The sequence below is a fragment of the Nicotiana tomentosiformis genome, chromosome 4 (assembly GCF_000390325.3).
Source record: "Nicotiana tomentosiformis chromosome 4, ASM39032v3, whole genome shotgun sequence".
NCBI lineage: Eukaryota > Viridiplantae > Streptophyta > Magnoliopsida > Solanales > Solanaceae > Nicotiana > Nicotiana tomentosiformis.
Window position 1 is genome coordinate 12928762 of NC_090815.1, and position 26927 is coordinate 12955688.

Genomic DNA, 26927 nt, shown 5'->3' on the forward strand with positions numbered 1-26927 from the left:
AATCTCCACCCATACACCCCGTCAGCAGAAAGAAACTCTCTGCTCACATCATAAGGAATACTCCTACGTAGATTACTCCGCAGGGGATAATCCACCTGCTTAGCCTCAATCTGGTATCTTGTTATACCCTTTCGCAGTCACAATTACTATGCAATCACTTAGCCTATCTGAGTCCAAACTCATTAACCAGACGTGAGAATTTAGTTTTACCCCAAAATTTAACAATGTGAAAGATCCTTCAAAACATTCATACTGGAGACTGTACGCCACATCAATTCGAAAATCAAGCACTCAATGGCCTTTCCTTTACATTTCAAGGAAACACTTCTCGTCATATTCAAATCGTCTTAACATATCCTATATTTACATCATACTCATCACAAAGCCATTCCGCCGCTCATCGAGCCATAACTTCCACTCATAGGGATATTACCGAACATATGAGTCCAAATGTACAGGTTACAACTAAAGCTACCGAGCCTAAGTTGCGGTCTAAGCCTGGCCTCAAGTCCTCCAGACTGGCCCATCACCAAAACATAGAATACACATCTCGCACATCATCCCTGAAATCACAAGCCGACGATACACAGCTGATACCGAGCGCTCATGTGCGCATACGAATACGTGGAAGGAATTCAAAGAGTTATACTTCAAGCTGAATCAATCTCGCACGATAAGGAAAGAAAGATGGGAAGCATATATCCTAAATGCCCTGTAGCCTCTCGAAGATAAGTATAGACGTCATCATACCGATCCGCAAGACTCTACCAGACACTTGCTCATGACTTGTAGAACCTATGTACCTAGAGCTCTGATACCACCTTGTCACGACCCAAAATCCAACTAGTCGTGATGGCACCTAACCCAACCCGCTAGGTAAGCCAACTTTCAATTATCCAATTCCAATAACAATTATTAAATCAATTTAAGTAAATAATTATCTTAACCTTATGCATTCCCCAAGAACTGGTAGTACAAATCATGAGCTTCTAAGAATAGAGTATACACAGCGGAAATGAAATAAATACATAGTTTGTTTGAATAGTATATAAACATAGCTTTTATAAAATTTAAGGCTACCCTGAATAAGAGGCAACTACAACAGGAATGCAGGTATATCTTCAAGTCTCGCAACCATCGAGCACAGCAACAACAACAGCCAACATCTGCACACAATGTGCAGAAGTGTAGTATCAGTACAACCGACCCTATGTACTAAGTAAATAACAAACCTAGTCGTAGGTTGAAAGTAGTGACGAGCTTCCACCAAGGTCGGGTCCAAAACCAATAGTCCACAACAATCCATAACAACATAAAGCAGATAATACTAGAAGTAACTCAGGGATAAAATACTTATCCAAATAATGATTTCAAAAATAGTAGTTCTTTCTTTCAAATATATCAGTGAAAACCCAAATCGTTTGCCGGAGTTGTAATTAATATGAATAGTTTGAAAATAATAAATTTCTCCAAAAATCTTTTCAATAATAAATAATATGTTTCATTTTCCTTCCGGATGACCCGTGTAAAACCAATGCATCACTATGCCCATCTGTCAAAATGTGTGAGAAATCATGAATGATGTGATGTTGTACAGCATGGGGAAAAATACATCTATATGCCTGTATGTCATGTGTGCATGCCAATGCGATGCAACTCAGTGATAAAATCATAAATAGCCCCTCGGGCAGAACATCACCCATATACAGCCCCTCGGGCAAACCTCACAGTCACTCGTGCCACTCGAGCATACCTCACAATCACTCTTGCCACTCGGGCATACCTCACAATCACTCTTGCCACTCGGGCATACCTCACAATCACTCATGCCTCCCAGTCACTCGGCACTCGGCACTCGCACTCAGTAGATACCTGCGCTCACTAGGAGTGTGTACAAACTCCGGAGGGGCTCCTTCAGCCCAAGCGCTATAATCTGCACGGACAACCCACGTGCTGCACGGACAACTCACGTGCTATAATAATAAAGTATGCTGCAGGCGGGCAGCCCCAATCCACACTCATCCTCACAATCAAGCCCTCGGCCGATATCGAACATTTTGTGCAACATGCTGCGGCGTGCAGCCCGATCCCATAAATATCCTCACAAATCAGGCCCTCGGCATCACTCAGTCATAAACCTCTCAATCCACTCGGGAATTTCAGTAAAACAGGTCATTCGGCCCAAAATATTTATATGCATCAAAATAGAGTCATAAAATTTAGTTATGATATGCAATGAAATGAATATGACTGAGTATGAATTTTCAATTTAAAACAAATAATTCACAGCAATATGACCTCTGTGGATCCCAATAATACTGGCACATAGCCTCAATTATGATTTTTAATATGCTTTTCGGCTTAATTTCTCTAACTCATAAAACGCATGGAAAATGCCAAGATCATTTAACTACAAAATTTCACAGAAACAATTATGTCACAATTTCTATAGTGCACGCCCACACGCCCATCACCTAGCATGTGCGCCACCTCCCAACAATTCATAAAATACATATATTCAGGGTTCATAGCCTCAACTCCGAGATTAGAAGAGTTACTTACCTCGAACAAGCCAAATCCAATGTCGAGCAAGCTAAGCAATGCTCCAGAAATTCCATTCTACGCGTATCAACTTCCAAAGGGCTCGAATCTAGTTACAATTAATTTGACTCAGCTCACAAAAATTATAGGAAATAAATTCCATATCAAAATATTAATATTTTCCAAAAATCCGAAATTACGCCCCAAAAATCACCCGTGGGGCCCACGTCTCGGAATCCGATAAAACTCACAAAATTCTAACTCTCATTCAACCACGAGTCCAACCATACCTAAATTACTCAAATCCGACCAAAACTCGATCTTCAAATCCTCAATTAAAGTCTATGAATTTTTCTACTATTTTCAACCCAAAACACTAATTTGTTGATAAAAATAATAATAGATTTGTGTAATTTAATCAAAACCGAGTTAGAATCGCTTACCCCGTTGTTTCCCTTGAAAAACTCCCGAAAATTGCCTTTTTCCGAGCTCAAATCCGTCAAAAATAAAAAATGGGACAAAGTCCCATTTTCAGAACTTAAACTCACTGCTCAGGCTTTTCTTCTTCGCGAACGCGGTCAGTGCCTCGCGTTCGCGAAGCACAAAATAGTTCCTGTCCAAATTCCTCCTTCGCGAATGCGACATCACCTCGCGTTCGCGAAGCATAAAGTGCCTCTACCTCAATGCCTTCTACGCGAACGCATTCAACCAATTGCAAACGCGATGCTTCGTTCCCCCTCACTACGCGAACGCGACACCCCCTACGCGAATGCGTAGACCAATTGCTCGGGGTCCTCAGCTACTTCCTCTCTTCTTCGCGAACGCGTAACACATCTCGCGTTCACGATACACACCCAGTCCACCCTTCCCGAACGCGTTCTTCTTTTCGCGAACGCGAAGAGCAAATATTTCCAGCCTCTCAGTTCCTCTTCGCGAACGCGAGGCTCTACTCGCGAACGCGATGAAGGAAACCAGATGGTGCATCAGAAAAATTCCAGCAAAGTTCCAAGTCTAAAATCCAACCCGCTAACCATCCGAAACTTATCCGAGCCCATCGGAACCTCAACCAAATATACCAACAAGTCCTAAAATATCATACAGACTTAGTCGAACCCTCAAATCACCTCAAACAACGCTAAAACCATGAATTACACCCCAATTCAAGCCTAATGAACTTCGAAATTTCTAGTTTCTACAAATGACTCTGGAACCTATCAATTCACATCCGATTGACCTCAAATTTTGCGCACAAGTCACATTTCAAATTACGAACCTATGCCAATTTACAGAATTGGATTCCGACCCCGATATCAAAAAGTCAACCCCCAGTCAAACTTCCCAAAAATTTAACTTTCGGCATTTCAAGCCTAATTCCACTACGGACCTTCAAATAATTTTTTAGACACGCTCCTAAGTCCAAAATTACCATACGGAGCTATTGGAATCATCAGAATTAAATTCTGAGGTCGTTTACACATAAGTCGACATCCGATCACTATTTTAACTTAAGCTTTAAACCTTGGAACTAAGTGTTCCAATTCATTCCAAAATCTCACCGGACCCGAACCAATTATCCCGGCAAGTCACACAACAACTGTAAAGCCCACTTTGAGCAGTAAATGGGAAAACAAGGTTATAATACTCAAAACGACTGGTCGGGTCGTTACAATTAGGCATGTGCAAAAGCGATGGTTGAAACTGTATGTGAGGTACCCGCATAAAGAATCATACCTGGGAGAAGTCTGAGTATCCCGTGAGCTGCTAATGCTTTGGCCTACCAGGGAGTCTTTTTTATCCTCTTGTTATTTTCAGTGTGCATTGAGAATATTGCACAATTTTAAGTGTAGGGTGAGGAGATTGTCCGGGTGATTTTTGGTGCTATCTTATCTTAGTTGTAGCACTTATTCTTAGTGTAGTAGTTTTTGTTTTTAAAAAAAATGAAAAACAAAATCAGAAAATTGGGACTTTTCCTGATGATGAATTTTGTGGACAACTTTCTTGAGGGATTAAGGTCCAATAAAAAAAAATAAAAATAAAAAAATCTTTTTGTTCTAGTTAGTTTTAGTTAGGTGATAATCCCTCTTGGCTTTTCTTTGTGCATCGGTTCTTTTTCAGGGGATGTAACTTGAACCGGATAAATTTTTTTATTTTTAGGATTAATTTTTTTTCTTAGGGGTAGTAAAAGAGAGAGAAGAAAAACCTTTCGGACCTGTTTGATACTAGCACATTTAGGCTTGAGCTTGAGTAGTACTTTCCTGTGAGTACTTGTGTAATGAATAAAATAGTAGACTTTCTGGCCCCTAAGCTCAGTGTTGTGACTCTGTATATACCTTATTCTTATTTTGTCGTTCGCTATGATCCTGTCTGTCTTAGAATAGAATTGATCCATCTTGATTGATTCTAGTACCATGTGGGGTGAGGATTTCTTACATATATTCCATATTTTGCATCTTAGTCTAGAATTTGCCCTGCATGTTATTGAAGCGAAATAAAAGTATTGCTCTGTTTAGAAGATGATAGCAGGCTTTCTTTGATATGTCTTGTGAATTTTAGCCTTTTCAGATATTGTACCACTAGTTAGCCCTTTGAGCCTCTAGCCTTTTGTTTGGAAGCCGTATTTTGCCTTGATTCTTTTGTTGAATCCCTAGTTTTTGCACCCTGCTTCCTTGAGCATTGTTGCTTAGACTGTGATATTAATTGATAAATTTGAAGAAAGGGATGATTAAGTGAAAAAATGGTGACCAACGATAGCTGAAAAGTGATGAAAAGGCCCTCTTGAAAAGAATGTGAAAAAAAAATGAAAAATTGCTTTGAAAAAAAAAAGAAACGTTCTTGATATGAGGGAAATACTTGTGAAATAATTGATGAAGAGAAGGGGCTGAAAAATAAAGTGAAGAGTAGAAAATAATGGGTGATGAAGTCTAAAAGTGTAAAGTGCTTAGGGAAGTATAAGTCACTATTATATAGTTCTCCTACCCGTCCCTTAGCCAACATTACAACCCGTCAAAGTCCTATTTGATTCTATTCGAGCACACTTAATTAGTAGAGATGTACATAATGGGCAAGCCTATGGTTCTTTGTGCATACATGTGAATTCGTTTGTGAGTGCGAGAGTTGTTCTTTGATGTTAAGTCCTTAAATTATATTCATTCTTTGATTTGAGTGTATGGACTATTTATTCTTGTGATGACACTTGTTTCATGATAGATAGGTGATGTTATTAGCTTTATTTGACAGAGTAGGTGAGTGAGCTCAAATTTGGTGAGTTTGAGTCCCTTTTTTAGGTTAGGGGGTTAGAAGTTTGTTGTTTGTTTGTGACTTGTATATCTTGCATGATGATTATGAAGTGTATATCTGATGGTTTGAGTTGCTATATGGCTTAATCGTTAGTATCAATCGAAGTGGTGGTATTTCTAGGCTTGATTTATTGAGAGTGATTTTAATGCTTACTCGAGGACGAGCAAGAGTCTAAGTGTGGGGTGTTGATGTTCGGCCAAAAATGCATATATTTAACTATTATTACCTCACATTATATCACTTTTAATTATCTTTTGAGTATTAATTATATTATTTTATATTTAATATTATATAATAATTGTGTAAGAATAAAGCGGTATGAAAATGAAGAGATTTGGAACAATTGAATAAAACGCGGAAGAAGAAAAAGAAGATAAACAAAAAAGACAAAGGGGGACACCCTTTGCTGTTTGTCCCCCAAGTGTAGGACAACAAAAAAAGGGAATACAATTTGAAGTGAAAGAATGGAATTGGAATTAGGCAAAACATTTTGCCTCCAATGCTAAGGCCAGCACGAGGCGTTGGTCTGGACGTTGCGGACGGAATTTTTTTTATTTCCTCCGAGACAAGGTTATTTCGGCTCTACATGACCCTAACTCGTATAAAAGGGGTACTAAACCTAATTTGAAGGATAGCTAACATACTTTGAAGGAGAATTCACGTGGGGGAACACACACCACGCTTGAAGGAAGCTTCTAATTAGTTTTTCTTCTCTTCTCTTCCTTTAATCTCATAGTTTATTAGTTCTAGAGTTGTTGGGTGCTACATGAACGTTGTAGTTTGAAGTTTGAATTGTTCTTATTATTTTATTATATTAGTTTATTTATTCAATCTTGCGCTTAGTTATTTGATTGCTTGATCACCAATTGAATACTATCTACAAATCTAGGATTGAACTCGGGAGAGAGAATTCTAGATTGCATATAAGATTGAGTAGAGCAAGATCTTAACTCTGAGTGGGGGGCGGATTTGCGGTTAGGAATTTGCGGTTAGGATAGGAATATACCTAATCGTCTTGCTTGGTTACTATACAGGAATTATTAATGCATTTTTGTTAATTCTAATTCCATAGGAATATAGGTGTTAGATTAGCTTGAATAGGTGAGTAGTACTTCGGGAGAAGGTTACGAGTAATATTAACCCTGTCAACCAATAAACCAGATAAATTAATTAGACAATTTAAGTGAAAAACTCAACGGGATTGTTAGTTAACCCATAGCTCTAGAATATTTTCTCTCATTGAATTCATCTCTAAGATTGCAGACTTGTTTCCTTTAATTTCATAGTTTACTATTCTAGATTAGTTTTAGTTAAATATTCATACTTTAGAAAATTGCTTGAATAGATTAATTGTCTTAGTTTAATTTAGTTGATAGTTAATCACAAGTCCCTGTGGATACGATATCTGGACTTACAATCCTATATTATTTGCCGACCACGTATACTTAAGTGTGCGTTTGGGAGCAACACGTGTCAAGGACACTGTCCTTAAGGATATTTCGCCCATACAATAATGAATAAAATTAGGCGTATCCCTCAGGATTCAACAAGTTCTTCCAGTTATAAAACAAGGAACATAACTAGCAGAAAATTCAAGAAAGAAACCCAACATATAGAAGGAAGAAGATGGTTCAGAAAGTTATGTTAGAAAGTGTATCTTTAGCTCTTCAAAGATCATGTTTATATAGATGTTGCTCTAACAGCTAGATAACGGCTAGTAACAACTAGTTTGACTCTATTAAATGTAAAATAATAAGTAGATGTAATTAATATTTCAAAGAAAAAAAAAATTTCAAACCAAGATGGATATTACCGTTTGACATATCACTAATTTTCCGAACAGTTATTGCTCATCTATAAGGAGGCCAATTCCTTAGCTAATAGCTTAGCCAGTTAGATATTTCATTAGGCACCTCGTTTTGAATGTCATGCACTGTGTATTATAATAGCATTTCTTTGTGTTATGTGAGAAGTTGTAGAATTTATTCTCTCACTTGATCTCGAGCTAGTTCTTTTTCTTTGTTGCTTTGTTTCTCTTTCAAAACTATCTCACTATGAGCGATACTTGTTGTATTCTATGGTATACATATGGTTCGTCATAAAATCTACTGCAGATATACATTACATATTTGCCTATTGTTAATTCAAGAAATTAAATATCTAGTACAACTTTTAGGTATAAAAATAAGCAATAAGTTATAATTTAACGGATGATAATATGGTCGTATGGTTGACTAATGAGCTAACATAGCTTACTTGAATTGATATTAGTGGATTGGTGGATAGTTTCGATGGATGCAGTTTTTTTGCGACGGATCCATTAGAACTTGATATTTTCGATACGAGACATAAATTTATATGTGATCATTAAAATTTTAATAAATATTTGACTTGAAACCACAATTTTAAAGTATGGTTAGTTCGTGCTAAATACTTTTAAGGTGAAACTCATCAAATTTAAATAATAAATATGCCTGTACTTTTACTTGTTGATCAAGTTCTCAACGTCTATACAAGGTTGAGCACTTACTCATTAAAAACATACAATTTTACAAAATTACAGAGTATTGAGATAACTCAAGTCGCTTTCTTCGTTTTCCTATATTTATTTTCTAACAAAAATTGCATGGGTACCTTACATAGTTCAAATGTAAATAGTGCCAACGCATAGACTTTGTAAGAGGGGACCAAATATACAGTTTTGTGAAGGGCAGAGTTTGAACTTTGACGTTACAATATAAACTTATTGGTTGAGATGCATAGGTTACTAAAGATCAAATTTTATTTCTCCAGAATTTTATCATGTGAATATGTGGCTCAAGAGGAAAGGAGAAACACGTCAGATTCAAATTTCAATAAAAAATGAAAAATATTAGATAATTTCCTCTTAGCTATCTAAGCTTCGATAGGCAATGTTATTCGGTACTTATGCTGATGAGAGCTAGTAAATGATCGGTAAAATATTAGAAGTACGTAAGCTGGCTCAGACACCGTCATTATAATAGAAGAAAAGAAGGAAACATTACGTGACACGGCAAACATATACACTATATTTACCATTCGTAGCTATACTTTCAGAAAATTACCGTTCGTAGCTATATTTGAATTTTATAGCAAATCCACTTGTAGTACTGAAACAAGAGATCAATTGTTTTGAACTAAAATAAAAGAGCAACAAGCTCTCATAGCTTAGTTGGTTAGACTACCTGCTTAGTAAGCGGATGTATTGCTTTCGACTCTCAATGAAAGTATTTTATTTTTTATATTTTTATATTTCGCCTTGGTTGTATTCGTTGCGCGGATGAATAGCATAATGAATACAATTGATACAGATTGTATTTACAGTTGACACATGTTGTATTCGTTGCGCGTATGAATACAAGTGATATAAGTTGGTAACAATTGAACAGTAACTGCGAATTGTAATTATGCAAACTATAATTATATATAATAATTAGGCTCTAAACTGTGATGTTTTATGAAAATTCCTTAGAAAAGAATATGTGGCTCAATAAATTTTAAAAAAAAGTTTATTCAAGAACTGGACCTTATGGCTTATAGTGAACTTCAAAAAGTCCAAAGCCACAAACTAGACCGACCCGGTTTATCCAATGGGTGAACCAGTTACGTGGCCTTATCTAAACTCACTATGTTATCCAATAAGAATCTATAACTAGATTTATACAAAAATAGTACCAACCCCTCAACTTCAACTGCTAATATTTTCCATACCATACCTTCATATTTTCATGGCTTATGCTCATTTTCTCAGTCTACAAACAAGAATAACAGGTACATCTTTCTCTTTTTAATTAAATTCAAGATGATTTCTATATTATAACTGAGAGATCACGAACGAAAATAAGGACAGTGAGAATTGAACGCACACCTATAGAGCATAAGATTTGAACTAACTACCTAATACTAACCAAATGACTAGAATTATTTCAGCTGAGATTTTTCCTTATTGCCCCTTTTTCTCCAATAACCTAAAGCCAACATCTCAATCTCAAAAGCACAATTCTATTGTTAGATGTAGTAGACATGAATCCAGTAAAGTAAAGCCTAGAAATAACCAAAGGGTTAAAGTTTCTACTGAAAATAGACATTCCTATGTACAACAATCCAATGATTTGAGAGCAACCAATTTTTTGAAAGTGCTAAATTGGTCTTGTAAAGTAGGCAAGTATGATGAAACGTTGTATCTTCTTGATTGCAAGGTGAAGAATAATGGTTATAAACCAGATGTTATTCTTTGCACTAAGCTTATTAAGGGATTCTGCAACTCGAAAAATACGGACAAAGCATTAAAAGTTATGCAGATTTTAGAGCAATTTGGGGAACCTGATGTATTTGCATATAATGCTCTTATTAGTGGATTTTGCAAAATGAATAAAATTGTAGAGGCAAATAAGGTGTTGAATCGGATGAAATCCCACGGATTTCCTCCGGATGCTGTTACTTATAATATCTTGATTGGAAGTCTTTGTGATCGGGGGAAATTAGGGTTAGCATTGAAATTGTTGGATCAGTTAAAAGAAGAAAAAAACTGTAAGCCTACGGTTATTACATATACAATCTTGATAGAGGCAACAATTCTTGAAGGCGGAATTCATGAAGCAATGAAGCTTCTCGATGAGATGTTATCGACAGGGCTTCAACCCGATATGTATACTTATAATGCAATTATAAGGGGAATGTGTAGAGAAAAGATGACGGATCAAGCTTATGAGTTTGTTAGGAGTTTGCCATCTAAGGGTTGCAAACCGGATGTGATTTCTTATAATATATTGTTAAGGGCGTTATTGCATAAAGGGAAATGGAGCGATGGAGAGAAGCTAGTGAACGAGATGTTTTCTGCAGGGTGTGAACCAAATGTGGTTACTTATAGCATTTTGATGAGTTCTTTGTGTAGAGATGGGAAATTAGACGAGGCGATCAACTTGTTGAAGATAATGATGGATAAGGGATTAACACCCGATACTTTCACTTATGATCCATTGATCTCTGCATTTTGCAAAGGAGGGAGATTAGATTTGGCTATTAAGTTCCTCGACTATATGATTTCGAATGGTTGCTTGCCTGATATAGTGAACTACAACACTATACTTTCTACAATGTGTAAGAAAGGGAAAGCTGATGAAGCAATGGAAGTATTTGAGAAGCTCGCGGAAATAGGCTGTCCACCTGATGTGAGTACTTATAATACAATGATGAGCGCGTTATGGAATAACGGAGAGAGAGCTAGGGCGTTGATATTGGTTCCGGAGATGATAGAAAAAGGGATTGATCCTGATGAGATTACATATAATTCACTTATCTCGTGTTTATGTAGAGACGGATTAGTGAACGAGGCGCTTGACTTGTTAGTAGATATGGAAGGGAATGGTTTTCCACCTACTGTTATCACTTATAACATTCTGCTTCTTGGATTGTGCAAAGCTCATAGAATTGACGAGGCGATTGAAGTGCTAAGAGAAATGGTAGAAAAGGGGCGTCGGCCAAATGAAACGACTTACATTCTGTTAATTGAAGGTATTGGTTTTTCAGGATGGAGAGTTCAAGCAATGGAGGTGGCTAACTCTCTTTATCAGAAGAATGCTATATCAAAAGAATCACTTCAACGTTTGAGAAAAACGTTTCCTATATCTGATGTTTATAAAGATAGTACTGTCTCAGAAACCAGGAAGTAGTTTCTTGAATTAACGTTCAATACTGGAAAGGAAACCTTGACGTAATTGTTAAAGTTAAAGTTGATGTCATGTGACTAGGAGGTCACGAGTTCGAACCGTGAAAACAGGCTCTTGCAGAAATGTAAGGTAAGACTGCGTATCCGGGCCTTCCCCGGACCCCACACACAGCGGGAGCTTAATGCATCGGGTTACCCTTACTGTACAGTCCGAGCAATGTTCAATACTTGTACATCATTGACAGTAATAAAAGATTTCAGGCTTTTCTATATGCAGTTTTTACATACTATTCCTTAGACTAACAACTTTGTATTCATTTGCTGTATTTTTGCAGTCCAAAAGAGGAAAAAACCTCTCTTATATATGGCCAAATCTGGTGTTTTTTTCATTTTTAGCCCGCGCTAGAAACTATTTATATTTGGTAGCTGAAAAAGTGTATAAAATTTATATAATTTTTGTATATAACATATAAAATGTGTGTGTGTATATATATATATATATACTTTTTTGGCTATTATTTGAGAGTGGCTATACAATGTCATTTTCCCAAAAAATAAACCGTTAATTGATTGAACATATCAATGTCTCCTCAACATATTAAAAAGGCAAGCAAATTGTATCATTCTATGTCTTCTTTAGGACTAATGGTTTCATTCTAAGAATGTTCTTTTTTGAGTTTTTGCTTTTCTATGGCTTAATTAATTCAGGAAAAAGAAAAAATTAAAGTACCTCGTACAAAAATAATGCGATGTACTGTTAAGTAATTTCAGCACCGCTACTTTCGTCAATAGTGGTACCTTTCAGTTCTTTAGTACGCGGGTTGCGACATTCGCACACGTTCCTATGTTACATTGTTGCTAATATTCTTTGTTACTTGGTGCTTTATTTTAATTGTTTCTTGAGCCGAAGGTCTATCGGAAACAATATTTCTATCTCTATGAGCTAAGGGTAAGGTTTGCGTACACACTACCCTTCCCAGATCTAATTTATGAGATCAAACTCAGTTTTTTTTATTGTTATTGTTGTTGTTGTTTTGTTGGTACCTTTCAGCAATTTGACCAAAAGCCCCTCTCATTTATAACTACACATGGCATAACGGTAAAAGGTGAGCATGGTGAATTACTCATTTGTCCTTGATGTTGCCTATTGTGCTTCTTATGAAAAATGTCTTATGTGTAATTTCAGAAGGCAACCCTAAGCCATCAACCCGTATTGGGTTCGAGATTCTACTGTATCTAAGTTATTGAATTCTAAATTAATAGGTTCGTACATATTTAATAATTTTTTTAAGATAAATATTAAGTTTGAACGAAAATTACTAGATTCGATTGAACCCGTAACCAGGGGCGAAGCTACATAATTGAACATCCTTCATTGAAAAATTGCACTGCATATATAAGTAAAATATTAGATTTTAGAGGTATGTAGCATACATTGAACAATCTTTGTCAGAAATTATTTTTCACTTTTTTCAAGTATGAATACCCTTGGACAAATTTCTAATTTCGCCGTTGACCGTAACCAGTCTATTCTATGCGGCCTAAAGGTTTGCAATTGCAGTTTCTGCGCACTCAAATGCTATGCTACACACTAGTCATAACATAATTTTTTTTCTTCCTTGGACTATATAGTTGAACAAGTTATGACAGTAAGGAAAGCATAAGAATAATATGAAAATATGAGAAACTAATTAAAAGGAAAGAATTCCATATAAAATGGAATAAATAGAATATAATTTCGATTATTACATTGTCTCTTTTCCAACAGTCAAATAAACTATGGCAGGCTTCTTGTGGATTGTGTGAAACGAAGTTGGCTGGATAAAGGCATGGTGAGTGACATTCTTGTAAAGGTCCTAGCATCAATAATACATGAAAAAGGAAAAAAAGCTCAGATATATGCTAAGTTGCTCGAACATGAGTGCGAGTATCCGATACGGTTGCAGATTTAGAGGTCGAATCCTTTGAGATGTAAATTCTAAGATTTGGAATACAGATCCTAGTACGGATACGAATGCAGGGAGCCGGCTAAAAATAATTCAAAAAAATAAAAATCTAAAAATATCTCTAAATTATGAATTTTTTTGTGAAATACTTACGTATAACTGGTAAAGTCTGATTTTTTTATTTATTTTCAAGTTGTAGATATGTAGAGGTTTGATTTACTAGATAAGGTATGCTATTTTCTTTAAAATTACCCTAGTTTTGGTTCTGATTTCGAGAATCAATTTATATCTCGTCTCGAATTTTTACGTCCGGCGTGGTCAAAGTACTCAAAATTATTTGACCATATCCAGTACGGATCCCGTACCCACACACATACTAGTATCGTATCGAAACGGATGCGACACCTAAACTGACCTGTCAAAGCAACTTAGGGTATATGAACTCAATATGGGTAGTGATGATGGAAATACAGACAGCTAGAAAAGCTATATAAAAACTTTGGAATCTAAGATGTTAGAAGAATATAAATCCTTACAATAACAACATTATTCAGAAATTCCATAAGAGCATTGTACTATAACCTATGGTCACCAAGATATACTCATGGCACCTGATAAAATAGGCCTTGTATGCACTGAACCACAGCTACAGCCTTTTCTGTATAGAGAGGATTATGCCGCAATTAAAGAAGTCGCCATAGGAACTAGATTACAGATACTAGCCAAAACTCTGTCAAGCAGGTTCGCGACAGGGTCAAAATTTTACCGAGCACAAATTAGAACAGATTAAGGAAATGGAAAGAAACCTACTAAAAAAGTACATTTCCATTTGCGCTGAGGTGATACGTCATATGATGTAAAGAGCTGAGATAAGGATAGTGTCTGTCCAATCCGAGAACCTCTATTCCTCGAGATTTCTCATTCCCTCAACTTTTTCTGCGATTCTGAGCTGCTGCTTTGTTCATATCTGCACCAGCTATGCCCTCCAATTACAATGATCGAGCTGAGGATACTCATGTCTAATCTGAATATCTCTATTCCTTGAGAATTTTCCATTCTGTCAACTTTTCCCGCAATTCCATAGCTGCTTCATTCATACCTGCACCAGCTATTCCTGCAACTATAGTGGAAAAGACGGATGAATTAACCTTGTGCCGACTTGATATCATCATTTTCAACACTTGTATTGCAGAGTCCAGTTTACTGTTTTGACATAACCTGTGAATAATAAATCTGTAACAATTATCTCTGACCCTGCGTCTGCTATTACCCATCTCTTTTAGTAATTCTACAGCTTCTTCGATAAGATCTGCTCGACAGAAACCCCAAATTAGACATCTATATGTAACATCATCAGGACAAATGCCATCCTTTTCCATCCGATGGTATAATTCCATCGCTTTCTCCATAAAATCATTCTTTGCAAGGCCATCAATGACTATGTTGTAAGTGATTATACTAGGAGAACAACTGCTATCACCTAAACAGTGAAGAATTTGGACGGCCTCGTCCACCATTGCCTCCTTACAAAGAGCACGTAGAAGTGTATTATAGGTTATTATGTCGGGTGAACAGTTTTGGGAGACCATCTGAGTAAAAGAATCAATTGCACGATCCAGAAGCCCATGCTTGCAGAAACCATTGATTAAAATATTGTATGTCACAACACTAGGAGGATGTGAAGTTTCATTCATGACGGAAAGAATCTCATCTACCTCGGTCCAACATCCATAGGTAGAAAGGGAATGGAGAAGAGTATTGTACGTCACATCATTGGGCTCAAGGCCATGTGACAGAAGGTTATAGATCAGTAAAGCCGAATCTTCAAACTTCCCTTGCTTAGAAGCAAAATTTACCATGGAATTAAAGGTCACAAGATCTGGAGAACATCCCTCAACTGCCAAATCCTCCATTACCTCAATAGCACGTATAACACCACAATGTTTGCAGACTAATTCAACCAGAATTGTACTGGTGATCGAATAAGGAGGACATCCTTTTCTTAACCGATCCTTCCAAAACTGAATGGCTTGATCATATTTACTACAGTCAAACATAGCACGCAGTATAGTATTATAAGTGATAACATCGGGAGGGCAACCGCTAAAGCTCATATAGTCCAAGAAACCAATGGCAGAATTCAAAAGCCCTTTTCTACAGAGACCACTGACTAACATATTGTATGTGATAATATCTGGAGTCCCACCAGACATAACCATGATTTCTAGAACATTTGCTGCTTTGCCCGTCTGCCCAGCATTGACGAGGCCCCTGATCAAGTTTATGCAGGAAGGGCAGTCTGGAATTTGGTTTCGACGAGTCATCAGGTCAACTAATTTTGATGCTTCAAGCAACTTTCCATGACTGCAAAAACTTTTAAGAACTTTGTTGTTAGTTGTCTCGTCATTTTCAACCAACGGTCCATCTAAAGTCAACCTTAAGGAACTAGAAAGTTTCTTTAAATGTTGCTCATTTGATCTCTTCTCAACAATTCTATCTAAGCTCCCAGCATTACCCTCTTTAACTCTATCAAGGCAGACAGTTCCCTGCTTGCTTCTACAGAATAAAATCGAACCAGTTTTTCCTGAACCAGGAACTCCACGCCACTGTGGAGAAGATTGACAACTAAAGTTACTGCTAAATGAATGTCTTAACAGAATATCTGGAGTTTTTATTAGCAAGGACAGATTGCTCCCAGTTTGGAGGTCTATTTGGCTGGAGCTTGAGTTCTGTATGTGCAGGGCAGGAGCTTCAATCATCAGTTTTGGGACTAGTGTATAAGACATTGCCTTCTTCACGATAACACCAACATTCAAGAGAGAAAGAGCATTTCTTCAGAAACAACTGTGTTCTTCCTGCAAATTGGAAGTACGCAGGATTGTAGCGGCATATGTGCGGCGAAACTTGAAGTCTTCAAGGTGAGGTGCAACCTTAGACAAACTTGAAAAAAGAGATGAACCACTGATCGCAGTCTTGTCAACTGAAAAAGGTAAGGTGGGCGGGAGATGTAAGAGGACAAAACGTCTACTGAATATAAACCATTAACAGAGAACAGCAGCAAAAGCAAGGCAATTTTTTGATGGAGGAGGTTGAAACTTGACAACATTAATCGTCAACACCTTTTATCAGGGAAAACATTCCAACAATATATAAATCTTATATCTGAAAATGATCATCAAAGAAAAAAAAACTCCATATCATTTGACTCGACTCAAAAGTCAAAACACTTGACAAGAACAGTAATTAAATGAGTATCAACTAAGGAACTCAGTAAGAAACTTCCACCAGCACTCTTAAGGAAGTCCAAATGCAATATAGTAACATCACTCAAACAATCCATGTCAATTCCAAACTAGTTAGAGCCTGTGATACAAATCCTCTTTAACCATTCAGCTTTATTTGAGGCCATTGCATTCAAAATGCAAAATAGTTCCTTTAGTCACAGAAACATTTGCTTACATAACACCAAGGCAATCGAATCACATATTTAACCACTCCGCTCTATTCAAGGCCATCTCGTTCTAAACACGATACAGTAACATATCTCACAAAAACATTTGCTCAATGGGAACAGATAAAGGCAACTAAATCACACATTTAATCTAATTATTTATTTTACTTTCCTATGTACATTTTCCACGCAATCAAAAAGTGCTTTTGACTTCCAAAAAACAAGTCAATTCAGCCCACTTTATTGGCTTCATTAAACAAAAATGAAGAACTAGTCAACTAGACCTCATATACCTTGCACTAAAGTAAGCAAATCTTGCATTACTACTGTATATAAACTACACAAGGGAACAACAACAACAAACCTAGTGTAATCCCATAAAGTGGGATCTGGGGAGGGTAGAGTGTACTCAGACCTTACCCCTATCTTACGAAGGTAGAGAGGTTGTTTCCGATAGACCCCGGAACTCAATAATAATAGCATAAAATCTTTATGGTTAAAAGACGAATTCTCCCACGATTCTCCATTTTGAGTGATACGAATATTATTTGGACAATAGTTAGTATAATGTCTTGTTTATTAGTATAACTTTCATCCTTAGCCAAATCTTTCATTGTTTCAATAAAACCAAATGTATTTCTAACATTCCTTTAGTGAACCAATGCTCACCAATTTAATTGACTACACTATTTTATCCAACAACCAATTCGCTAAGAGATCGTTTGGTATGATGAATAAGCAAAAATAATCCCGGGACAAAAATTTAGTACTGTCTTATCTCTTGTTTGGTTACTAATCCCGGGATAAGTTATCTCAGGATTAAAAATAGTAATGGGATAACTTATACCTGCCAGAGGATGGAATACTAACCCTAGGGTAAGTTATTAAAGGATAAAGCAATAAAATTGACAATTCCAGGATTAATACAACATACCAAACAGTCAACGAGAAATAATATCAGTATAACTAATCCCAGCATAACTTGTCTTCAAACCAAACGACCCCTAAGAGTAACTGAATTTTGAGCTTTAAGCCAAGCTGGTCGGGAAAAAACTAATTTTTGGGGAAAACCCAACAGCTCTAGAAACCCAAGAACTTAATATCAAACAAAAAACACTTAACTACTTAAGTTACATAACTTGTTCAGCTTTTATTACAATTTTTGGCTAACAGTTCAATAAGTAATATCTGATATGCTAAACCACAAGCTTGTGTACAAAAAAAATGAGAAAGAAATTGGAAAACCAACAAAGTGAAAGTATAGGAAAGCAATAAGCCATGTTTGTACCTGCAGTGTTTCTTGTGGAGTTGTGGTTGAGTATTTGGAATTGGTTTCGGACTTGAAAAACAGAGGAGAGGGATTATTTTGGGGGCCAAACTATGAATATACTAAGGATTAACGAGGTTAGTTATAAAGTAGGATAGTGGGACGTTAATAACTAGGGTTGAAGTTTGTAGAAATTTGCACATTGACTCCTCTTTCCGACTCAATAAGAACTTTGGTACCTAAAAGGTAAAAAGTAAAAAGTAAATAAGCTTGAAGGACATGAAAGAAATGAGTAAAAATTACTCCACTCGTATCAAAATATTTGTCGTGTTTCTCTTTTATATCCCTTAATAAAATATTAATTAGGAGGAGTTTTGGACTGTTTTACCTTATTTATGTCTTAAGATATAATCCTTTTTCATTGAATATTTACCATATTTAAGTATTATCTCCATCTTCAAACACACTTATTATTAAGGGTAATATAATTAATTTTATCTTGAACTTCTAAAATGATAAATAATTTGAGATAATTATTTTTAGAAATAACGACAGATAATTTGAGACGAAGGGAATATATTTTTTCTTTACTTTTAACTATAAAACTTACATTGGTAAATGATGGCATTCTAAAGAGGATTAAATTCTTTCACCTCATATTTTCTTTTTTGACTTTTCTCACCTCATATTTAAACACTAAAAAAAATAGTACTTTAAATACAAGGGAAGTCTATGTAAAATGATTTTGATAATATAACTTTAAAAATGTGTTCAAGAATAAGAATAATATCTATTTTCTATAGCATCAGTAAGTTTCCATGCTTGAGAACTCAGAAGTAATTCATCAAAATGCTTAAATATGGAATATACTTTATTTAATTTACATGCTATAAGAATCATTCTTTTTAAGGAAAATAGTCAAAAATGCCCCTAACGTATTGAAAATGGCTCAAAAATATCCTCCGTTAACCTTCTGGTCCGCAAATGCCCTTAACGTGTGTTTTTGGGCTCAGACTTACACTTATATCTAACAGAAGGGCCAACAATACCTCTAACGTATTGAAAATGGCTCAGAAATACTCTCCGTTAACCTTTTGGTCCGCAAATGATTAACAATCTCTCGTAGGTCTTTGCACTACTAGGTGCCTAGGTGATTGAGATTTGAGAAAAGTGCACAAAGCATTCCATATTCAGGTCCAAAAAAAGGACTGCACCCCAATAGATAATAACATAAACAGCCTATTAGTGGTTCTTTCACGACTTAGAACAAAAATATTGCCTTTTCAAGTTTCCCTTCGTGAATTTTTAAGCTTTATGTATTTCTTCTTCATGAAATTTTAAAGTTTTTCATTTGTTGTGTAAATTATATTTAGAGAATTTAGCCCCAAATTTAATTTCAACAACTCTTATTATGAGTACTTCTTTCCAGTTTAACATTGGAAAAATATGGCTTATTCGGTATAAAGAGCAAATCAAATAAAAATGTACGTTCAATATAACGATTGTGAAACCGATAACGTCGTATACAAGTGAATGTACACTAGATGAGTTCATAGAAAGCTAATGGTGATATTAAGTCTAACCATAAAAGATTAAAGATGATCATATATATTAGACATAAGTGCAAGTAGATAAATTCTGAAAAGGTTCAACTCTTGTTCAACACAAACGATAATGAAGTAACCTACAATTACATGGACGAAAGTTGTCTTAAAATGCCTGCAAACTTTCAAAATCTACGCAAATTTAACAAATAACATAACAAAATGGAAGTAAAGGAACCACCAACTAAGATTAAAACTTAGTCATCGTCAGTAATGAAAGTACAAAACTGCAAATATCTTGTGAACGAACCAAAGTTTCTAAACCGCCACTAGTTTCTCCTTCCACAAATTTATCATTGAAAAGAATCCACATCCAGAACTCTTCTAGTGCTCTTAAAAAGAGGAAAGAAATACATTAACCAGCAACTGACAGATATAGCATTGTGAATAACAAATTGCAGAGGTTGAAATAGTATTTCTGTATCACGGGACTGTCATTTGTCCCTGCTTTTCCAGACAGTGACAATGGTGAAGAAATTGATTTTAGGACACATTTAAAATAAATCTCAAGTATCTTGCTGCTTGAGCCATTATCATGGTTGGTCCTCACTAGTGCAATACACTCTTCTTTACTAGCTTTGGTTTCTTATGCGATCGGTTCTGCCACAAGATCCAACATCCAAAACAAGTAGTTAGTTAATGCTAAAAAGGACAGCCCGGTGCACTAAGCTCCCGCTATGCGCAGGGTCCGGGGAAAGGCCGAACCACAAGGGTCTATTGTACGCAGCCTTACTCTGTATTTCTGCAAGAGGTTGTTTCCACGGCTCGAACCTGTGACCTCCTGATCACATGGCAGCAACTTTACTAGTTACGCCAAGGCTCCCCTTCAAATAGTAGTCAGTTAATGCTATTTTTGATAATTAGAAGTCAGTTAATGCCAAGTATCAAGATGTAATATCATATAAGTAGGCCAATCACCATGCAAAAATCCTCACCTTTGAACTTTCCAGAGCTTCGTAGTCAATCCTCTCTTGCCACTTACTCTTGAGAAGTATAATCGGCCGGTTTCCGACATACTTCCCTGAAATCAACATGAAATACCACCTCATTAGGCATCTTGGTATAATATTATCATTACCAGTTCAATAACCAAAACAACTGCCACTTATAGACATTTCATGTACTCCTCACTTTGCAAACCCCAAAAAAAAACCAGACTGCTGATATTCTCTCATACAAGTTTGGTTAATGTTGTCCTTTTCCTTACTGATTTTTTCTTTTCCTACACTGACTTCAAAAAGCAGTCCTAAATGTTGTTTCCAGTAGAGTACTGTTACTTGTTTCCTTCACTATTCCTTCTTTTTCGTATAGAGAAAACAGGGTAGGGGAGTACACATTCAAATACAAAAACCAGGGGCATAATAGAGTGCACTCTTTCTATCAACGCTAAACATTTGATGTAAAGACATCAAAGAAGCGGGGACCAAAGAAACCCATACATGGCATCAACCAAACGGTATATCAAGGAAAATATTAGATCCAGCTAAAGACTACCATCCATACCATTTATGAGTGATGGTCTTCAAGAAGGTAAAAGCTGATTATCTAACTGTGACAGACCCACTTTATCAAGTTGTGTCATCACTTAATATATTTTATGCTGGTTCCCACAAGCACGATAAGAGATTACACATTCAAATATCGATTTAACAGATAACTTACCATTCATTTCTTTAAATGCTGCGGCAAGGTCTAATGGGTTGGAAAAACTCACAAATCCATATCCCTGGGTCTTACCAGTCCGCTTGTCTCTCACAACCTGTCAACATGCATTATAGAAACCCTTGGTTACTGAACCTTATAAGCTACAACATACAATTATACAATAAAGTTTGGAGAGAGCGAGGCAATAAGATACTTTTTATTCCTATTCATTATTTCAGGTCAACGCAGAAAGAATGAAGTTAGTAATAACATCAGCACGATGGATGCTACACTTCTTTATAACACATAACTACTGCACTTTTGGGCAATAAACAAATTACAATTAGACTGTGTATCGCCACCACTCCTATCTTCTCAATTAGATGCCACCAATGTAGAATCTCCTCAATTAGACTATGTCAAAGGACGAGGTAAGGTATCACCACCACTAATATCTACTCAATTAGATGCCACCAATCTAGTATCTCCTCAATTAGATGCTCACTGCTTTTGACATCCAAAAAAATGGCAATATCTCATATCATCACCCTTTTTATTGGCTTGTGTTCTTCTGTTTACGCAAATACAAACAGGTGCACGTGCAGAACTAAGTTAACATGCATGTCTGCAATGGACCCCACCAAAAAGAAAAGGGAAAAGAAACACACATACGGACCCAAACATACAACCTGAGGATTACAATTTGTGATCCCACAATGATACTAATATGTTCTCTTTATTTTCAATTTTTGAAAGTTACTGAACTCCAATTTTAAAGCAGTAAAAAGTGAAGAGAAGTCTCTCTCAAAACTAGATGCATGCATAGTTGCATACCACTATCTATGTACCCAAACTATGAATAGATGTTGATGCATTTAGAAGGAAATTTAGATTTCTGAAGATTCATGAATATTCAGGATGCAGAAATATGACATCAAAAAGACAGAAAAAATTTAAACTTCTAGGTGACAAAAATCGCTCCCTTCATGACCAGAAATACTAGTGCTCATGTATACAATCAAAAACATAAAAATGTAAAATTATTGGAAAACATAAACGATCTAACAGAACATACCTTAGCCGTGTTAAAGGTTGGAAACCTTGAAAAGGTTTTTGATAGGACATCATCATTCACCTCATTCCCAAGATTACCACAGAATAGACAATAATCATCTGTGACACCATCCAACTTAGTTATTCCACTATACTAGGATTTGCACCAAATCTAACAGCAAAATGCACAAGAAACCATGGGAAAACAGGTGCAAACATCCATAACAAAAGGATTACTTTGCAGGTTTGTCTCCTGCACATTCTTTTCTCTAAATACACTCCCAAATTGCTTTATAATGCAACAAATATTAGGCCTGCTTCAATCCCCTCTATTCTAGCATCAAGACAATCACTAGCTATCATCGTTGCGTCTGTCTCCCTCAAATGAAGGCATTCCCATTGCCTGAAATCATAGCCTAAGATTTACTTAAACCTTTCTGTTAGAGTTTTGCAATAATTTTAAGCACTTTACACTAGGCTAACAGATCTGAAGTCTTTGACTTCTGCCCAAAATTCCAGACTGTAAAATTTTTGGGTCGCTTTGAACCAAACTCACAATGCCAAAACCCTTCAGCACAAGGTACTATCCAGTTCAATTGATGCCTAAAATTATTAAAGAGAACCAGCGTAACCCCCACAAAAAACCAGATGAATAAATAAACAGATTTGAATAACATGAGGCACAACCAGTCAAGGAAAAAAAAAGGAAATTAGGCTTACTCTCTTGCCACTCTGCCAAAGTAGGATCTTCCCAACTTTGTCCTGCTGCCTTACGAGGTACAGCTTTCTTCTTGGCCTCAGCTTTGTGCTCCATTTCGCTGCTCGCAAGTGCAGCTTTCAAGTTTTCAAGTGCTTCAGGTGTGATTCGCATCTGAGCCTGTCCGTAAGAATTACGTACATTACAAACATGACAAATATAGTAATATACCTTCTTTTTCTCAGAATAAGCTCGTTGGCTTAACATGACAAAGCTACATATGTATAAAGGCCCGGTACAAATACTTCTATGAAGGTTTTCTTCTTTTATCCTCCTAAAAGGAAACTAACAAGCTTATAATTGGCCGTCATGATATTTTATCATGAACATATACACACAAATATATACTCTCAACAAGCATTACACACAAATATATACTCTCAACTTTAAACTTCTCATTTTTTACCTTAAACGAGATAATGTTTTAGCCACACAAACATTTATGGCTTGGTGATGCACTTTCTTTTTTAGTATGTCCAAAAAAGAATGATATTTTCCTATATTTAGAGACAAATTAAGTTTAACTTCACATTTCACTTTCAATGAGATGATGTATTATAGTCTGTCAAAGAAGAAGACACCTTTCTATATCTGGAAATTAATTTAAGTTTTACTTTCTCATTATACTCTTAATGAGATGATTTATAGGTACAAAAATGTCTATGACTTGTTTTAGATCACTAGTTTTAAAAGTTTTATTCTTTCTCTTAAACTTCGTCAGCAGTCAAACAACACCACCTACAATGGATGAGGGAGTATTAACAACAATTAAACTTTCTATTAACATTGGCGTGACTCTAACAAACAACAACAATAACATACCCGGTATGATTCCACAAGTGGAGTCTAGGGAGGGTAGGGAATACGCAACCTTACCCCTACCTTGTGTGATGTGGAGTGACTAACTTTTTTTGGTTCAAAGGTGGAGTGACTCTAACTAAATCAAAATGTAAGGATTGACACTCAATTGCAACTTCCACCATCGTTAAAACATACAAAGACGAAGTTTTTATATAAAAGCTTATTATTTTTCCATTTTTCTTTCCTTTTCTTTTTGCAATTAATATTTGATGAGGATTTGAAATGCTTACTTATTGAAACCGAGGCAAAGTGTAAACCCGGGAATAGGAGCAGGAGCAGGATAGACAGAAGGACGGGGAAGTCGAACGGGCGGAGAGCAGCGCCTATGTAGGGCTGAGGAGGAGGTTGTTGTTGGAGATGAAACGGTGTCGGAAAGTATGTGCCGTTTGAGTAAGTGTACTGTGACGACGTTGAAGTAGCTCCCGCCGACGTTGAAGGCACCGTCGACATTGCAACTCTGGTGAATTAGGGATTTTTTGTGTGTGTGTGTGTGTGTGTGTGTGGTAACGCCAATTCAGCCTTCATATTCATTAAAGTTTTAAAAAAATATGACGAATTCTCCCACGATTCTCCATTTTGTTGATACAAATATTTTTTGGACAGTACTTGTTATAATGTCTTGTTTAGTATAACTTACATCCTTAACCAAATCTTTGATTGATGGAATAAAACCCAATGTTTTTTCGAATTTTTGCGAGGGTGTATCGGAAAAAGCCTCTATGCCTTTATAGGATAGGGGTAACGTTGCGTATGCACTACCTTCCCCTCCCCAGACCAAACCCCATGTATGGGATTAAATTGGGTTTGTTGTTGTTGTTTTTCCTAATTTTACTTTAGTGAACCAATACTAACCAATTTATCTTTTTTCTTTTTAATGCCAGTGATGTTCAAGCCAGCTTGCCCGCATCTGACTCGGCTAGACATATCAGAAAAAATCACCTAATATTTTTAATTAATTATATTATATTTTATCAAGCAGCCAATTCACTAACATGAAAGTGAAATAGTCTGCGGTTCGTGCAAGCTGCTGGACGTGACACAACAACGACGACGACAACGACAACAAATCGGGGTCTGGAGAGGTTAATGTGTACGCGTACCTTACCGGCTTACCCCTACCTTGTGAAGTTAGAGGTTGTTTCCGATACACCACCGGCTCAAGGATGGGACACCATCGTCATAAAAATTTAAAAAAACAAAACGAACTTTGGGAAAAAGCCCTCAGCTATAGAAACCCAATAACTTAATACTTATTAAACGAAGAAACACTTAACTACTTAAATAACATAAACTTGTTCAGCTTTTATTACAATTTTTGGCTAAAATTCAGCAGTAGTATCTCATATGCTATGCTAAACCATAAGCTTGTGGAAAAAAGAGAGGAAAAAGACAACCCCTACCCAGGAACCTACGTGCGGGGGGTGGGTGGGTGGAGAAGCTAACACCGAAAGTATAAGAAAGCAATAAGCCACAAACATACCTGCAGTTTTCGTTGTGGTTGAGTACTTGATATTGGTTTCGGACTTGAAAAACAGAGGAGAGGGATTATTTGGGGGTTGTTATAAAATATAACTCAAAGTAACAATATTTTCCTATCTATTATAAGGCCTTTATATAGGCATGAAAAGTGAAGAAAAATATGTCATTGAATATGTCATTAAGCATAGAAATATGTCATTAAGCATTTGAGAAAATCATGGAGGAAAAGTAGACATCTACCATAATTTGATTTTTCTTATAACACTTCCCCTTGGATGTCCATAGATAATGTGCCTCGTTAAAACCTTATTAGGAAAAAATCCTATGACAAAAAAATCCTAGTGAAGGAAAAAGAGTACACATGTTTAGAAATACGCCTTTTGGTTGCCTCATTAAAAACCTTGCAAGGAAAACCCAGTGGGACAAAACCTTGTAAGGAAAAAAGAGTACAATGTATATTAACTCCCCCTGATGAGAGCATCAATTCACATCCTTGAGCCTTCGCATCCCAATCTTGTACACTAATTTCTTAAAGGTTGACGTCGGTAGAGATTTGGTGAACAAATCAGTCATATTATCACTTGAACGGATCTGTTGCACATTGATATCACCATTCTTTTGAAGATCATGTGTGAAAAATAACTTTGGTGAAATGTGCTTTGTCATATCCCATTTTATGAATCCTCCCTTCAACTGGGCTATGCATGTTGCATTGTCTTCATACAAAATTGTGGGTAGTTTGTCACACTTCAAACCACATTTGTCTCGAATAAGATGTATTATAGACCTCAACCATACACATTCTCGACTTGCTTCATGAATAGCAATTATCTCAGCATGATTAGATGAAATAGCCACGATTGATTGCTTAGTCGATCGCCAAGATATGGCAGTGCCTCCATATGTAAACACATAGCCCGTTTGAGATCGAACCTTTTATGGGTCATATAAATACCCAGCATCGGCATAACCAACAAGATCAGGACTGCAATCATTGCCATAAAATAATCTCATATCGGTAGTCCCTTTTAGATACTGCAATATGTGTTTGATTCCATTCTAATGTCTCCTTGTAGGAGCAGAGTTATATCTTGTTAAGACATTAACTGAAAAGGTTATGTCAGACCTTGTAATGCTAGAAAGATACATTAGTGCACCAATTGCACTAAGATATGGTACGTCGGGACCAAGAAGCTCTTCATTATTTTCATGAGGTCGAAATGGATGTGCTTTATCCATATAAAATCGCTTTAAAATCATTTTAGTGTATGTTGATTGATGGACAAAAACTCCATCTTTCATATACTCAATTTGTAGACCAAGATAAAATTTTGTCTT

At 36.3% G+C, this 26927-nt stretch overlaps 2 protein-coding genes and 1 pseudogene across 2 annotated transcripts; 1 reads left to right on the forward strand and 2 right to left on the reverse strand.

The window, feature by feature from the left end:
- Positions 1–9531: 9531 nt before the first annotated feature.
- LOC104105938 (pentatricopeptide repeat-containing protein At3g04760, chloroplastic) lies at positions 9532–11916 on the forward strand. Its single transcript, XM_009614372.4, has one exon. It carries the CDS (start codon positions 9771–9773, stop codon positions 11529–11531), a length of 1761 nt encoding a protein of 586 aa, XP_009612667.1. The 5' UTR covers positions 9532–9770; the 3' UTR covers positions 11532–11916.
- Positions 11917–13962: 2046 nt separating this feature from the next.
- On the reverse strand, positions 13963–18351 carry LOC104105937 (pentatricopeptide repeat-containing protein At1g08610). The gene is made up of 2 exons (XM_009614371.4): positions 18213–18351; positions 13963–16453 (listed from the first exon to the last, which is right to left on the reverse strand). The coding sequence occupies exon 2, from the start codon at positions 16257–16259 to the stop codon at positions 14508–14510; it is 1752 nt and encodes a 583-aa protein (XP_009612666.2). The 5' UTR covers positions 16260–16453; positions 18213–18351; the 3' UTR covers positions 13963–14507.
- Positions 18352–19958: 1607 nt separating this feature from the next.
- On the reverse strand, positions 19959–24655 carry LOC104105936 (uncharacterized; annotated as a pseudogene).
- Positions 24656–26927: the final 2272 nt, after the last annotated feature.

Bases quoted from the DNA above. Each gene is read 5' to 3' on its own strand.
- LOC104105938 (XM_009614372.4), top strand. From the start codon at position 9,771: ATGACTAGAATTATTTCAGCTGAGATTTTTCCTTATTGCCCCTTTTTC.
- LOC104105937 (XM_009614371.4), bottom strand. From the start codon at position 16,259: ATGTCTTATACACTAGTCCCAAAACTGATGATTGAAGCTCCTGCCCTG.